This window comes from Mesoplodon densirostris, chromosome 12, assembly GCF_025265405.1.
Source record: "Mesoplodon densirostris isolate mMesDen1 chromosome 12, mMesDen1 primary haplotype, whole genome shotgun sequence".
In the NCBI taxonomy this organism is placed as follows: domain Eukaryota; kingdom Metazoa; phylum Chordata; class Mammalia; order Artiodactyla; family Ziphiidae; genus Mesoplodon; species Mesoplodon densirostris.
Genome location: NC_082672.1, coordinates 4,114,448 through 4,129,207, shown reverse-complemented (window position 1 = coordinate 4,129,207; position 14,760 = coordinate 4,114,448). Strand labels below are relative to the sequence as shown.

The 14,760-nt window shown below is 36.9% G+C and overlaps 1 protein-coding gene across 1 annotated transcript in view; it reads right to left on the bottom strand.

Annotated features, from left to right (window-relative positions):
• PDE10A (phosphodiesterase 10A) overlaps positions 1–14,760 on the bottom strand; it is a 299,066-nt gene that overhangs the window by 90,021 nt on the left and 194,285 nt on the right. The window contains 2 exon segments of the mRNA XM_060115412.1: positions 3,851–3,900; positions 4,396–4,516. Coding sequence (XP_059971395.1) covers positions 3,851–3,900; positions 4,396–4,516 — 171 coding nt within the window.

The window sequence follows — 14,760 nt, the reverse complement described above, 5'->3', positions numbered from 1 at the left end:
GCTGAGAAGAATGGAGGAATCCACAGAAATCTAAAAGGAAGTAGATAAAGGAACCCTGAGAGGTTAGCAAATCCCAAACTGTCTTTTTCTTGAGAGCATCAACAAAAGCCTAGATATAGAGTTGATGCTTGAACAACATGGGTTTGAACTGTGTGGATCCATTAATTTATTTCAATAAATGCCGTGGTAGTACTACACCTCTGTGGCTGATTGAGTCTGCAGATGTGGACCCGTGGATACTGAGGCCCGACTGTAAAGTTATATGTGGATTTTCAGCTGCATGGATGGGGCCAAGACCAGCAAAGGGCTATGGGCTCATCTTAGTTTGAAGGGTGGATATACTTACAGCTGCAAGGGGATTACAAGGAAACCAGATTATCTTGGATTTATTGCTGAAGGGAAAATAAAAACTTCCTCTGAAAAATAATAACTGCACATCATGTGGATTTGAGACTTGAATCCATACCACTCAGTAGTCTGAAAAAAAATCTCAACTAGATAATTTAATTAAAATTGTCCTGAATTGATACTGCCTTAGGTGATTGACAAAAACAAATACATATCCAATCTCTAGAAATATAACAGGAAAGGAACTTCAACAGCCTCAAGAATATCCATTTAAAAGGGCCAAAGGAATATGATTTATGGCTAATAAATAAAAGGCATGAGCATATAAGTCACCATCGATGAAAGGCAGATGAAACAAAAGCCAAGAAACTAATTTCAGAAAGAATATGAAACAATACAAGAGAGGTATAGTTAGTCATATTTCAAGAAATAAAAGATAAACTTGAAAATATGTCCAGGGAACAAAAAAAAAAAATGAAGGACTGAGACAAATCAAAAAACCACCAAAATGTAACTAATTATAGTCAATATATGGAGAGATAATATTTATCAACCTGAATTCTCCATCCAGCAATAATATCTTTCAAGAAAGCAGTGAAAGAAAGATATATTCAGACACACAAAAATGAGAGAGTTTCACATCAGCAGATTCTCACTCAGGGAAGTTCTCCGAGACAAAAAAAAAACTGATTCCAAATGTCAGACCTGAGATATAAGAAGAAATGAAGAGCAAAGAAACTGGTAATTAAGTAGATACATTTAAGAAACACCTCAGTGAACTTCAGACTTCAGACAGTATGTCTTCTTCCTATCCAGAGAAATCACTGGGTTAAGGAAGTAACAAGGGCCTCACTACCTATGTGGAATGCATAAAAGGAAAAATACAGTGAGTAGAACACAGTCATTATCCCCTAAAATTATCCTCCCAGGGAGACGGTCTCTGCCTTCATGAGGCTTGTATTCTAGTGAGAAAGCCAGATAAGCAAATAATTGAACAAATCACAGATAAATATGTAATTACAGGTTCAGCTAAATTCTATGAAGGAGAAGTATATGACATTAAGAAAGCATAGCAGAGTGGAATCTGACTTAGGAAGGTCAGAAAAAGCTACAGTTTTGCTATGTACCTTGCTGCTCCTAGGGTTATACTGTTAAACAGGATACACTTGGCCCCTGAGATGCGGGAGAGAAAGGAGTAAGGACCCTAGAGAGAACCACACAGAGTATATTAACTGACCTGAGGGGTTTAGAATAAGAAGCCAACTAAAGCCTGAAAAGACATGGTATCCCCCCTCAATTAAGCTACAAAAGGGAATGATAAGTAAAAGTGAAAGAATTAGAATTGATATACAGAGAATTACATTTTGGATTTTATAGATACAAAAGTGTTTTCTAAATCATAATCACGCAGAAGTATGCAAACAATGAAGTGAAAAGTATAGCCAAGTTATTAACAGCATGGGGTTTGGGAATCTAAATCCAGGCTCCAAGAGTCAAGCACCGTTGGAGGTGCCCACACTGCAGACCCAGGCCTCCAGGTGCCCACCGCTTTTCGACCTCTGCAAACTCTCCCCATCTCCCCATTCTCCTTCACGTGGAGCAGAAGAGGGCCAACCCACCATGGCAGCCTCAGCTTAGGGTTCATATTATTTCTTTTCAGGTAAACAGCTAGAATGCTCAGTCCATGACCCAGGCTTCAGTAGAGAATCTGGTCGCTGTTTGGGTCACAAACAGCTGCGATTGAAGGTCAGGGGTCACATGAAACAAACACGGCTGCCATGGCCAACCCCCGTGGGTTGTCTGGAGATGTCGGGGAAGGAGTAATGAAATGTGGACTATCACAGTTACATGATAATAAACATACCAGAAATCATAAAAATTATGGCAAATTGTATAATAATTTTCTGAAAGGAAGTCCTGATTTTTAAATAAAAATCTCAAATTTTAGAAACAAATTTTTGGAATGAAGAGTAAAGAGATCTATTTGTTATTTTAGTAGCTTAGCCAAATACTACCAGTATGTAAAACATAAAGTGTTCACAAGTAGGAGTAATATCTGAATAATTCAATTTATTAAACCCTCTTGTTACTGTTTATGTGAAAGGCACTAGGAGAGATGCTAGGTGATACAGAAAAGAATAAGGAAAGGTCCTTGTCCTAAAGAGCTTTTAATTTTGTAACATAGATTATCACAACACAAGGGGAAACGAAGGACATGCAAATGAAGAGGATCAGTTACGAGCTAAGTCATTCAGCCAATAAATACTTTTTGTGCAACTACTGTCGTGCTTTTCACTACTTAACTATTCATGAATACTATTAAAAATCTCAGACTGGGGCCTCCCTGGTGGCGCAAGTGGTTGAGAGTCCGCCTGCCGATGCAGGGGATACGGGTTCGTGCCCCGGTCTGGGAGGATCCCATATGCCGCGGAGCGGCTGGGCCCGTGAGCCATGGCCGCTGAGCCTGTGCGTCCGGAGCCTGTGCTCCGCAACGGGGGAGGCCACAACAGTGAGAGGCCCGCATACCGCAAAAAAAAAAAAAAAAAAAAAAAAAAAAAAAATCTCAGACTACTGTGTCTCTATTCCTATTAACATTTTATATAATATAAATATTATATTATAATATTATATAAATATTACACTATATATTTTGTGTTTTGATTACTCACAAAACCAAATATCACATTGCAAAAATACATCCCAAATCTCAAATAACAATACCAAACGCACAAGAAATACACAGTAAAAGTTTGCAAAATAACGTTGTAACGGAGTCTTATATAACTCGGCTATGAATATAGGTGTTATTGGTTCAGAACATTTTTCTAAAAGGTTACTTATGTGTTAATACCATAATAAAACTCAAATGCCAGTAATGGAATGCCTCAAAATACTTTTGAAAGTGTCTATGCAAGCTGCACTTGACAGTGGACTGTGCTTGCAGTGAGTCAAAGCAGAAACACAGGGTCTGCCTGGCGCACCAAAGACTGGACCAGGCACCCCTGGGCAGCCCCATGCCACCAAACAGTCTGAGACACGGCCACCACAGCTCAGGAATCTATACCTAGCAACTCCATCCCTGCACTTTTAGAGTCATCTTAAAAAATATCTAAAATATTCACATAAAACGTCTGCTCTCATTTTCTTCTACTGCAGATTGTGTGTGAAAAAAGGGCAAAGGCTGTCCCTGACATCCCAGGCCACAGTGATGAAATAACTTCTATACCAAACAGTAAGTCTAGAAATGCCATTCAGAAAATAGGATACCACAAACCAAAACCAAAACAATAAAAAATATAAGATTTTATGCCTAACTGTCACCATGTTGGCAAAATTCCCAACTGGTAATAACCACATATAGAAACAAAATAACAAAATGAGCTTTAAGGTACTTAATTATGATACATCTATTAAGTTGTTTGTAACATAACAGTTTATCTTTTTTAAAAAGCTTATAACATTCTCTTATCTAGAGCACCTATATCTAAATTTAGATACTTACATTATTACACTCTCCAAGGAAATACAGTGCAAATCCATCAGCTTTTGTGGCTGCCAAAGTAATAAAAAAGGAAGAAACTAATCTCAATGGAAGAATATAACATGCATGAATTCTCTAAGGTGAGACCTCAAATATGAGTCTTTTGAATGGATTTGTTAGCAAAATTAAGGGTCATGCAATAAATTGAACAAAATAAGTTATGGCTTTACTGAATCACATAATTAGAATATTTTCATTAGCTATTGCAATTTTTAAGATGTGGCATCCTCAAATGCATACAGCAATGTACTATGTAATAATACATTTGTCAAAATGTGAATATCAGAACTATTAGAAAATATTTTTTAAATTTGAGACTTACCTTTAATTTTTAAAGTATTTAAAAATAGACAAAGTGATATTCATAATACTGAATAACCAGTAATATAAGCATCAACCAGAAAGAACGATGTATATATGCTTACATATCATCAGTGAGGAGAACATAATTTAACTTTATCTTCGGTTTAATTTTTCTACTAGGAGGAATATAAAACGTTTCTTACCAACTTTAATGATGCTACTCAATTCATAGAGGAGTAGTTGGTTGTCTCCTCCTGTATCCAACCGTTGTTCTATATAGCTGTTTAGTTCGTATACAACTCCCTGCATATTTGTATCTTGATACTTTGAATTAAAAAAAAGACATAATTAAATATAATAAAATAAAAATTCCTTAGTTTGTAAAACATACTATTAATATATATGGCTTTATGTTATATAATAGCTATTCATTATGCTTTTATAGAGCATGATTTAAATATTATGATCTACTATAAACACAGATTGAAAATTAAAATTGCTACCACTTACTTAGAATTATCTATAGACTCCATGCATGCTTATTTATACTAAAACATCGAATGTTACAAATTACAATTTTGTTTCTGAAGCTTTATATTGATATATGATGTATCAGGCAACTAGATCAGTAAAAACAGTTTGAAAGTTTGCTAACTGAATGAAACATCCTAATATGCTAGAAAAGCGCCCCCGTGCATCGCACCGGGTGAAACAAAGTTTATTACTCGCCACTCCCTTGGGTCCACATGGCGACCACTCTAGTCTGACCTCAACTCTGCCGCCGCCGTAGTAGCAGCAGCCCCACAGCAAGCCCGTGGCCCTAGGCTGCACCGCGGTGCAGGAACACCAGCACGTGGACAAAGGTCTGGGAAGAAGGTGGAAGCGAAACCGTGGCTATGCCCAGCACTGTGTCTTCTTCAAAGGACTGAAAACAGTCTTCCAGTGAGCTTCCCTGCTACAGAGCTTGCCTTCCTAAGCCTCTTCTCCTAACATCAACCATGGCGAACTTTAAAATAAAATAAAATTCTGTGGCTCAAAACACTCTTGGGGCTTTTCCCACTGTACTTAGAACAACAGACTCCTCCCAGCGTGGCCTTAGCACTTTGCAAGGTGTGGTTATTTTCTGCCTCGGAACCCGTCTCAAGCCACCTCCCTCTCTCTCTTCTCTCTCTCTCTCTCTCCCTCCCTCCCTCCCTTTCTCTCTCCCTCCCTCCCTCTCCCTCCCTCTCTCTCTCTCTCCCTCCTTCCCTCCCTCTCTCCCTCCCTCCCTCTCTCTCCCTCCCTCCCTCCCTTTCTCTCTCCCTCCTTCCCTCTCCCTCCCTCTCTCTCTCTCTCCCTCCTTCCCTCCCTCTCTCCCTCCCTCCCTCTCTCTCCCTCCCTCCCTCCCTGTCTCTCTCCTTCCCTCCCTCCCTCTCTCTCTTTCTCTCTCTCTGTCCCTCTCTCCCTCTCTCTCTCTTTCTCTCTCCCTCCCTCCCCCCCCCTCTCTCTCTCCCTCTCTCCCTCTCAGCAGGCCTATTGCTTGTGGTCACTGTTGAGCACTGTACTCAGTAAACACCTGTGGAATGAATAAATAAAGAATGGCTGAACCAATCAGTCAATCATTCCACAAACATGCACAGCCAATCCTGACAACCTACTACACGTAGGGACACTTCTAGAAACAAAAAGTGCTAGAGCATGAACAAAATAAAATTCCAGTCCTCAAGGAACTTACATTCCTGTTGGAAGAGAATAAGTAATCTACACGGTGTGAAGGAAGGCAGTGGTCACGAGGCAGAAAGGAGAGCTGGGACAGCTGACAGTAAACGCCTTTGGAGGGAGAGGGCTACCTTTTAAGTAGGATGGTCAGGGAAGGGAAGGTTCAGTGACATGGGATACAGGGACAGACTCCAATGAAACTTAGAACCCGTAAGGGCCGAAGTCTGCCCATCATCCACCACCTCTCTTGGCTTCTGACCTGTTTGTTAACAGACTCAAGTTCCAGGCAGGTCCCAGAAAATCAAGTATCAAGGATGACTTGTCAAGAGATGAATACACACCAAAAGGAATGGATTAGATTTAGCTAATGTATAGAAACCTCGGAAACAAAGGAGAATGGATCTCACAGGTGCTGGAATAGGCTAGAATAAAGATAATGGTGGACCAGGCAAATTTTTTTATATGGGTGCACTAAGCAGAAGTACTGGCTTCAGTGTGCTAGTGCTTGCTTGGCTAAAACCTATTCCCCAAAATGGCTGACATTAAATGAAGCTGAAAACCAGAACTTCTCTGGTATATATTCTAACCTTGGCAGGACTGGAATGCTAGAGTGGATTTGTCCTATACGACCCGTTTACCCATCCCCTAGCTATATCCCATGGGCACCCCCTTCATCAAGGCCATGAAAAATACATCCCGAGGCCACACCTGCCTGGCCTGTGTGAAGAGCTCTGCGGTGTGGGCCTCGGATGACTAGAGGCACCACCGCCCTCCAACAGGGTCCCCTGCTTCACTGAGAAGATGGGATCTTGGCGTCGAGGGGACAAGAGGCAACACATAATCTCCAGAGATAAGGTATTGTTAGCAAAATGGACAAAACTGAAGCTGCTATCAGAATGACCTGGCCAGCAGAGCTCTTCAACATTGGATCAAGCACTCGATCACTGTCCCTGGAACTGAAATAGATAGGGCGACCTACTATTTTTTCATTTGTCTGAAGAGAGAAGTTCTGGGTTAAGCGAAAAAAAATCTGACTTAATTACCACAGCAGAAAGTCAGGTACCTCAATGAATTCCAGACTTGAGCCACTTCACAGAACTTCTTGAATAAAGCCAGGGGAGACCAGGTCCCCTCAATGAAGGATTTTGATTCACAGCCCCAAATTTACAGTGCTTCTTCTTACATTCCCCAGAGGTCTGCTGTCATTAAGCTGGGTAACTGTGCACTGGGTAAAGGAGAAATTACCAGAGTGACAGTGCAAATGTGCATAAGAATCAAGAACACTTGAAATTCTGATGCCTACAAAACGTGACAGCATTGTATGGGGTCACAAAAGCTTTTGTTGTTTCTTATCATCTGTAAAAAGATCATATTTGAGCTATTCCAAGTTTTGAAGAACTCCAGAGAAAATATTCTACTCTAATATACACTTTCTTCCTTACTGCTCATCAGAACAACTCATTCTACAACCCCCCCTCCGAACCCCAAAGTCCTGGGAAAGAGCTTATCTGAGACTGAAGCCAAGAGATAGAGACTGAGTCATAATGACAGACTTTGAACCCCTAGACCCAGCCACGCAAAAGCCTTCAAGCCTAAAATTCTATCCCTAGGCATTTCTTTGTCATGAATCAATCCATTCTTTGAATACACCCTCTTTTTTGTGGGGAAGGGATACTTTAGCTAGTTTTAAGGTGGGTGTTTAGTCACTCAATAGAGGAGCCCCTATAAAAATGATATACAGACAGACCCTTTTCTCTGACAATGTAATTCTGAGAATAGGGCCTTTAAAATGACCAGAATGCAGTGCTGACATTAATGGCCAGCTGTTCTCCATCTCTTTTGGACAGGAAATGGTTTGTCACACACAAGTGAGAACAAGAAGACATTTGGGGTTATGGACAGTTTATCATGAGATTTCCTTTCAAGATTTCCTTACAAGAAGATTGAAATATATTGTCTTTAAAATACCTTTCAACAGTAGCCTTCTGTGATGATCTATGACCTCGATTTTTTTGTTGTTTATATTAAGCTTCAAATTCTAATCTTGAACCCAACAGATGGGTTAGTACACCCTGTTTGCTTTGATTAGCAATGATAATTGCATAAATCTCATGAGAAAATGTTTAATTATGATTACTAAACTATACAAATATAATACTACCTCTAAAATATTAAAGACCTACCTTCATAGTTAGTGGATCATTCAAACCATAATATATTGAAAATTTAAAATTTTCAATATATTTAAATTTATTTAAATTTATTTAATATATAATTTCAATAAATTTAAATTTTAAAATTTTATATATTTAAATTTTTTAATATATAAATGTGAATAATTGGAATAATTATTATTTGGTTCTTAGCCTTATAGCCATTTTGCTGCTCATGAGCACTAACAGGAGAGGGAAGGAAGAGGCAACAAGTGGAGACGAACGTCAAAAAATGCACTTCTCTTATGGAAACAACATGATGAAGAAAGTTTACTAAGGGATCAATTCCATTCAGTCGAATAAACTTTCAATTCTATGTCTTGACTAATAGAAAATTACAATAGTATATTAATGAAGTTGTTAAGAACTTGTATTTGCACAGCATTTTTAACTTCACAAAGTCCTTTCACCACTGCCTTTATTAAAAGAACCCATATAAAGTATATACTGAATATCACTGAGACATTCCTCAATCAAGATGAGTTAGAACTCTAAGGTACAATGAGTTGGGCGGTATAAACCTCAGAATCAAACTGGACATGGCCAACCTCATTTTCTGTTCCATGCTGGTTTTCATGCAGTACTTGCTTTTCATTAGAGCAACCACTAAAAAAAATGGATTTGCAGAGATATGACTTCATTGACAGGACTGTAGTGACCTAACATTAAAACTGGGAACTATGTCAGGTTACTATTGAAACTGTGAGCTCCAGCAAGCTCTGACAGACGTTGTTGTTTCCCGTGAAACTGCAGTATGTCCTAAATCATCCCTGTGGGTTTGTTGTGGTGCCAACGGCATTTGGAACACAATTTGGGAAGCAGGGGAACAGCCACTCTTTCACCCAGAGGGAAATAGTATTTTATGAGATGCAGTGGTCATGAATGGAGAAGTATTAACCCTTGGTTCAGAAAGAAAGCTGAGACCTGGTCTCACCAGAAGAGTAAATGTCCTCAGACTTGCTGAAGTGAATTAGGTGTTTAAACACAGATTGGAAGACCACTTCACCACAAGAGTTTAGAGGCAATTCAAGAATGAAATGGGAGAGAGAACAAGATGAAGTCTGTGATGCCTGCTGGCCCCAAGAGCCTATGACTCCGTGAGGGGTCACTGACATATCTCAAAGCGCTATAACAAACACACTAGAAAACAGAGTGAGATGGGTGTTAAGTTAGATAAATACTTAAAAGCATGCAAAATAAGCTCTTAGTTTCCAGTATAAAGCTCAATGTTTGGATATCTTCTCATCATCATTCTTTAGATTTTTCCTGTTTCTTTTTTAAATTTACCTTTTTTTAAAAAATAACTTTTTGTTTTGACGTAATTTCAAACCTACAGAAAACTACAAGACTAGTACAAGAAACTCCTACATACCAACAACTATTTACATTTTGTCATATTTGCCTTATCCTCTTCGTAAATTATTTCCCTCCCTCCCTCCCTCCCTTCCTTCCCATCCTCCCTCCCTCCTTCTTCTTCTTCTCCTTCTCCTCCTTCTTTTTCTCCTTCTCCTTCTTCTTTCTCTCTTTCGCTCCATCTTTTCTGTCTATCTGTCTATACACACACACACATATATACACACAACAGTAATAAAATTTTTTTCTGAATAGTTGAGAACAAGTTGGTATGCCGCTTTTACCCAAACCTTCAGAATATACTTCCTAAGAAAAAGAATATTAAGAGAATACACTAAATTTGTACACTGAATGTGAGAGACATAGTTACAATGAAGTTATCATAATCAGAAAAACTAACATCCCTACAACAATATCAGCTAATTAAAAATTCACATTCATAGAGAACAAACATGTGGACACCAAGGGGGGAAATTGGGGGGGTGGGGGGTGGGATGAACTGGGAGATTGGGATCGACATGTATACACTAATATGTATAAAATAGATGACTAATAAGAACCTGCTGTATAAAAAATAAATTAATTAAATTAAAATTTCAAAAATTCACATTCAAATTTCATACCTTGTCCCAATAATGTCTTTATAATTATCCCCCACTCAGTGGTCCAGGTTTGAACTCCAGATCATATATGGCATCTAGTTGTCATGTCTTTTTGGTATACTTTAATGTGGAACAATTCCACAGCCTTTCTGTGTTCAAGCCGTTCTTGAACTTGATGTTTTTGAAGAATATGGGCCAATTTTGATTTGTCTGATATTTTCTCAAGATTAGATTCAGGTTCTGTGTTTTTGGCAACAATACAATGAGGTGATGAAGCTAGAATACTATCGACCATCCTACATTTGCTATTTGGCATTCTACTGGGAAGAAGAGCTTTCTGTTTTCCCTCATTCATTCATTTACATGAGCCTAGACTCACAAATGCTTATTTTATTCAACATGTGTAATTAATATTAATTCATACTATTATACATGCATTTTAATGCTCAAATTGTCCCAGATTTGACCAGTGGGAAGCCCCTTAAGATATCTCCTATGCCCTTTTGACAAATTTTCATGATGCTTTCAAGACTTTCTTACTTTCTCATCAAATATTTTGCTAGCGCTTGAACCAGCCATTTCTGTTTCTTAAAAGAAGTCCTAGATCCTTTTAGTGGCAAATGATATTTAAAATCTAAGATCTGGAGCTATATGTGCCCAGTGTGGTCATTGCTTCTAGGCTTCTCATCAACACGAATATTATATATATATATATATATATATATATATATATATATATGAGAGGCCCTTATGTAAATATATATATATATATATATATACAAATATGTAATTCTTTACTTATTTATTTATAAATACATGTAGAGTAAAAGATTAAAAACTATGAATTCTTACTGATACTTTCAATTTCAACCAAACACCACAGTGAACACATTCTAATATTCCCCATTTCTATATCTGTAATTCCTCACCCAACAATGAAATATCTTACTGCCAATGACTGTAACATATTTACATATTTTCTCAAGCTTAGAATGTACAGAAGTAGTTTCAGAATTGTTAAGCCATGTCATTGAAAATAGCAAACCTACTAACCAGTTGTCAATATATTTTAGATTTTTAGGTAAATGTAAGAAATACTAAAATATACAAAAATGAAATGTACAATTCATTAAGTTTTGACAAATGGATACATTCTTATAACATATACACTAATTAAGACACACAAAATCACTATACAGGAATTAGTTGCATTTCTATTCACATACTATCTGAAAAAGAAATTAAAATAGCAATCTCATTTACAATAGTATGAAAAAAGAATAAAATACTTAAGAATAAATTTAACCAAGGTGGTAAAAGATCTGTATGCTAAAAATTATAAAACACTGATGAATGAAATACAAGAAAGTACAAATAAATGAAAAGATACCCCCATACTCATGAATTTGAAGAATTAATATTGTTAAAATGTCAGTGGTATCCAAAGTGATCTACAGATTCAATGCAATCCTTATCAAAATTCCAGTGGCATTTTTCCTAGAAATAGAACAAACAATCCTAAGATTGTATGTATGGAACAACAAGAGGCCCTGAATAGCAAAAGCAATCTTGAGAAAGAGGAAAAAAGGTGGACGCATCACACGTCCTGGTTTCAAACTATATTATAAAGCTATAGTAATCAAAACAGTATGGTACTGACATAAAAACAGACACTCACCAAATGGAACCGAATAGAGAGCCCAGAAATAAACCCATGCATATAAGGTCAACTACTCTTTAACAAGGGCAACAAGAATACACAGCCTTGAAAGGACAGTCACTTCAATAAATGTTGATGGGAAAACTGGATATTCACATACAAGAGAATGAAATTGGACCCTTATCATATGCCATACACAAAAATCAACTAGAAATAAAGACTTAAATGTAAGACCTGAATACTGTATTGCATACCTGAAATATGCTAAGAGTAGATCTTCAGCATTCTCACCACACACAAAAAAAGAAAAATGTAACTATGTGTGTGATGACTATATTAACTTGATTGTGGTAATCATGCTACAACATATATCAAATCATCACTCTGTATACTTTAGACATATACAATTATTACTTGTCAAAAAAAAGAAAAAGAAAATATTTTTTTAAATAAATGTAATTTTAAAAATAAATAATAAACATCTCAGCAATAATAATAAAGGTATAGAACATTTCATCTTTCTATAAAGTCCCTCCCATGGTCTTTCTTAATTAACCATTTTCCCACTAGAGTGGTGCCTGTTTTAAGAATTTTATGGAAATGGAATCACACAACACGAACTATTTTGAACCTTGCTTTATTTGTTCAACATAGTATTATTGATATTCATCCATGTTGGTGTGTGTTCCAGTAGCTTGTTCCTTTCTATTTCTGGTAGCATCTATTGTACAAATATACCACAAATTGTTTATCTGTTCTACTATTGTTGGATATCTGGGACGTTTTTGTTTCCAGCTTTGGAATATTGGGAATAAAGCTGTTATGAACATTCTTGCAGAAGTCATTTTGTGAACACAGGTTTTCAATTATATTAGAATAAAGGCCATATGTGACAAACCAACAGCTAACATCATACTCAATGATGAAAAGCTGAAAGCATTTCCTCTAAGATCAGGAACAAGACAAGGATGTCCACTCTCGCCACTTTTATTCAACATGCTTTTGGAAGTCCTAACCACAGGAGTCAGAGAAGAAAAAGAAATAAAAGGAATACAAATTGGAAAGGAAGAAGTAAAACTGTCACTGTTTGCAGATGACATGATACTATACATAGAAAATCCTAAAGACACCATCAGAAAAGTACTAGAGCTCATCGATGAACTTGGTAAAGTTGCAGGATACAAAATTAACATACAGAAATCTGTTGCATTTCTATACACTAACAATGAACTATCAGAAAGAGAAATTAAGGAAACAATCTCATTTATCACCACATCAAAAAGAATAAAATATCTAGGAATAAACCTATCTAAGAAGGCAAAAGACCTGTACTCGGAAAACTATAAGACACTGATGAAAGAAACTTAAGAAGACAGAGACAGTTGGAAAGGTAAACAGTGATCTTAGATTGGAAGAATCAATAATGTTAAAATGACCATACGTCCCAAGGCAATCTACAGATTCAGTGCAATCCCTATCAAAATACCAATGGCATTTTTCACAGAACTAGAACAAATAGTTAAAAAATTTGTATGGAAACACAAAAGACCTCGAATAGCCAAAACAATCTTGAGAAAAAGAACAGGGCTGGAGGAGTAATGCTTCCCCACTTCAGACTACACTACAAAGCCACAGTAATCAAAACAGTATGATACCGGCACAAAAACAGACACATAGATCAATGAAACAGAATAGAGAGCCCAGAAATGAACCCACACTTATATGGGTAATTAATCTATGACAAAGAAGGCAAGAATATATAATGGAGCAAAGACAGTCTCTTTAGTAAGTGGTGTTGGGAAAACTGGACAGCTACATGTAAAAGAATGAAATCAGAACATTCTCTAACACTATACACAAAAATAAACTCAAAATGGATTAAAGACCTAAATGTAAGACCAGATACCAGAAAACTCCTAGAGGAAAACATAGGCAGAACACTCTGACATAAATCACAGCAATATTATTTGGATCTCTTAGAGCAAAGGAAACAAAAGCAAAAATAAACAAATGGGACCTAATTAAACTTAAAAGGCTTTGCACGGCAAAGGATATCATTGACAAAACAAAAAGACAACTTACTGAATGGGAGAAGATATTTTCAAATGATATGATTGATAAGGGGTTAACATCCAACATACATAAACAGCTCATACAACTCAACATGAAAAAAAAAAACACAAACTGATTAAAAATTGGGCAGAAGAAGTGAATAGACACTTTTCTAAAGAGGAAATGCAGATGGCCAAGAGGCACATGAAAAGATGCTCAACATCACTAATCATCAGGGAAATGCAAATCAAAACCACAGTGAGATATTACCTCACACTTGTCAGAATGGCTATCATCAGAAAACACAAATAACAAATGTTGGTGAAAAGTGAACTCTTGTGCACTGCTGGTGGGAATGTAAATTGGGGCAGCCACTGTGGAAAACAGTACGGAGGTTTCTCAAAAAACTAAAAATAAAACTACCTTATGACCCAGCAATTCCATTCCTGGGTATATATCTAAAAAACCCAAAAAACACTAATTCAAGAAGATACATGTACCCAAATGTTCATAGCAGCAGTATTTACAATTGCCAAGATATGGAAGCAACCTAAGTGCCCATCAACAGATGAATGGATAAAGAAGATGTGTTATATATATACAATGGAGTACTACTCAGCCATAAAAAAGAAGTACATTTTGCCATTTGCAGCAACATGGATGGACTTGGAGAGCATTATGTTAAGTGAAATAAGAAAGACAAATACTGTATTATATCATATGTGGAATCTAAAAGACACAACTAGTGAATAAAATGTAAAAGAAGCAGACTCACAGATATAGAGAAGAAATTAATGGTCACCAGTGGGGAGAGAGAAGTGGGGAAGGGCAATACAGGGGTAGAGGATTAAGAGGTACAAGCTATTATATTACATACAAAATAAGCTACAAGAATATGTTGTACAACATGGAGAATATAGCCAATATTTTATAATAACTATAAATGAAGTATCACCTTTAAAAATTGTTAATCACTAAACTGTGTACCTG